General features: G+C 57.6%; 1 protein-coding gene across 1 annotated transcript; it reads right to left on the bottom strand.

Annotated features, from left to right (window-relative positions):
- Positions 1–400: 400 nt before the first annotated feature.
- On the bottom strand, positions 401–2,314 carry LOC306940297 (dual specificity tyrosine-phosphorylation-regulated kinase 2-like; the record flags this gene model as incomplete). The annotated part of the gene is made up of 1 exon (XM_079525318.1): positions 401–2,314. One exon carries the CDS (start codon positions 2,312–2,314, stop codon positions 401–403), a length of 1,914 nt encoding a protein of 637 aa, XP_079381444.1.
- Positions 2,315–2,637: the final 323 nt, after the last annotated feature.

Below are 2,637 nucleotides of genomic sequence, written 5' to 3'. Positions count from 1 at the left end.
GTACAGGTTAAATGGGGTCACTCTCGGGACCAGCTATGAACATTGGAATTTCAACAAAGAACTAGACAGCTACTGTTCCCGGAGAAAAAAGCGTGGGCTCGATCTAAAAAAAAGAAATTACAATATTGTCATCATGATCCACTGGTTGTGAGCAAGTGCCCTTGCTCATTCAAAGCATATGGTTTGATCACGCCAACAATGCTATAAGTAGGTCGTATCAGATGATACCATGCGCTAGCCATCATAAAAATGCAGAGTTGGCGGTGCACAGGATCGAACCCATGACCTTGTGGTCCAAAGGCAAAGAGTTCCCCGGACACATGCTAACATTGTTACATGTTTTACCAATAGAAGGTTCAACATAAGAAAACACGGAAGTCACCGATATGTGTTGCTACCGTCATCTCTCCCCAGTTGCTTTTTGACGTTTATGGCCGGCTTCCTCCACAGCCTCCTCCTCGCCATCCTCGCGCCGTCGTTTATTCACCGAGGAGGCAGGACGGATCATGGGTAATGTATACGTACGCTCCTCGTCCTGACCGGAGGAGGAGGAGGTGACCCGCGGCAGCCTGACGCAGGAGGTGGTGCTGCCGTGGTGCTCTGGGAACGACTTTGCCACGGGGGGCGCTGCGGGGCCCGTGTCGGCCCCGGACAGGGGATTGGGCAGTCGGCGGTGCATGGGTGCCAAGGGCCTGCCCGCCAGCCAGGGGTGCTCGAGGGCTTGTCTGGGTTTGAGGCGCTCCGAGGGGTCCCAGTCCAGGCACTTCTTTATGAAGTCGATAAAGGTGGGGTCGTCGCAGCCCTTGAGCGCAGCACACCACTCCCTGCTCCCCGGCGGGCCTCTCATCTTGCCCAGGCGGGAGCAGGACCCGGTCAGTGCCGTGTTCCCCGTGGACAGCGTAGTGACGCTGCAGTAGCGCGGATGGCCCTTGGAGTTGATGAAGTTCTTCGTCCGCTTGGCCTGCTCCAGGACCTTCTGCGGAGGCATGCCCAGCAGCTCCATGACGCAGGCCAGCTGGTCGCCTTCGTCCTCGCCGGGGAACAGAGGGTAGCCCGTCAGCAGCTCGGCCAGGATGCAGCCGAAGCTCCACATGTCGATGGGCAGGCCGTTGCGCGAGCCCAGGATCACCTCCGGGGCGCGGTAGAAACGAGACTGGATGTACGCGGTTTGAAACAGATTACTTCCCTCGAAACAGCTGGAGCCAAAGTCGATCACCTTGATGCAGCTGCGTCCCTCCTGCTCGAGCTGGATGTTGTCGGGTTTGAGGTCGCAGTGGATGATCCCGTGGCTGCTCAGCGCGGCCAGACACTGCAGGATGGAGTGGGCGTACTTCCTGACCACCGGCAGGCTGAAGCCCCTGGACTTGTTCTTCTTGATGAGCTCGTTCAGATTCATGCTCAGCAGCTCGAACGTCATGCAGATGTGGTTGCGGAACATGAAGGTCTCCAGCACGTGCACCACGTTCATGGTGCCGCCGTGGTCCTCCTTGCGCAGGTACTCCAGGATGCGGATCTCCTCCTGCGCCTGCCGGTGGAAGTACTTCATGTTGCGCACCATCTTGAGGGCCACGTGCTGCTGCAGCTTGTGGTCGAACACCTTGGCCACCTGGCTGAAGCTGCCCTTGCCGATCACCTTGAGGAACTCGTAGCGGTAGGCCAGGTGGTCCTGCGGGACGTTGATGTAGTGGGCGTCCTCGTCGTCGTAGCCCAGGTTCTTGCCGCCGGCGACGGTGGGCCTCTTCTTGGCATCGATTCCCGGGAAGTAGACGTCCGGGTAGGAGTGTATCTCCGTCTGCTCCAGGGCGGTCAGCTGGGAGCCGAACTGCCTCAGGGCCTGCCCGGGAGTCAGAGGTTTGACGCACGGCTTGAGGCCTGTTGTGTGCGCGTTGAGGCCGCTGTTGCCTCCGTTCCCGACTCCCTGGGGCGCGGAGGACAAGTAACTGGAGGCCTTACTGGAGGCGACGCTGTCCACAGTACCGCACGGCTTGGGCAGGATGGGTACCGGGGTGGCTTCGTCCAGTGCCTGGCAGGTGCTCCAGTCGAGCGTCTGACGGACTGTCCATTTGTTCTTGGCCGTCTTCGGCGGACAACCTTGCGCCGCCGCGCCTTTGTTCACCGCCGCCGCGGCATGTTTAGGCTCGGGCGGACTCTTAGTATCCACGTCCTCCTCGAGGATGTGGTCCGTCTTCATGTACGAGTCATCATCGTACAGTCCTTTTATGTTCGTCGTAAGGATGCTCTCCGATTTGGCCTTTTGTTTGAACGTGCTATTCAGATAAGCAATCGCTTTGCCTTGCCTGACCTTGAGGCCCATTGTAAATTGGCCACGGCGGTTTCGTTGTACGCTCTACAGCTCTGCGGTGCCGTTTGACGACCAGCAATGAGCTCCCTTCTTTCCTTTAAGTTTGGCTGAATGGGCTCCTCCCATCAAACAGCAGCTCGGGCCGACATAAACTAAATCAAGCGTCTAATCTCATCCGGCCGCACCAAACTGAATCTGAATCTCATCCGGACGCACCAAACTGAATCTGAATCTCATCTGGACACCAAACTGCCCACAATGTGTCGTTAACTTCACTGCTCAGGCTTATATTGGCGGCGTGACATGTCTTTATATGGGCATGTTACATTTGTAAT

Source organism: Electrona antarctica (assembly GCF_951216825.1).
Source record: "Electrona antarctica genome assembly, chromosome: 16".
NCBI lineage: Eukaryota > Metazoa > Chordata > Actinopteri > Myctophiformes > Myctophidae > Electrona > Electrona antarctica.
The sequence above is the reverse complement of the archived record's forward strand: the minus strand, read 5'-3'. Positions and strand labels throughout refer to the sequence as shown.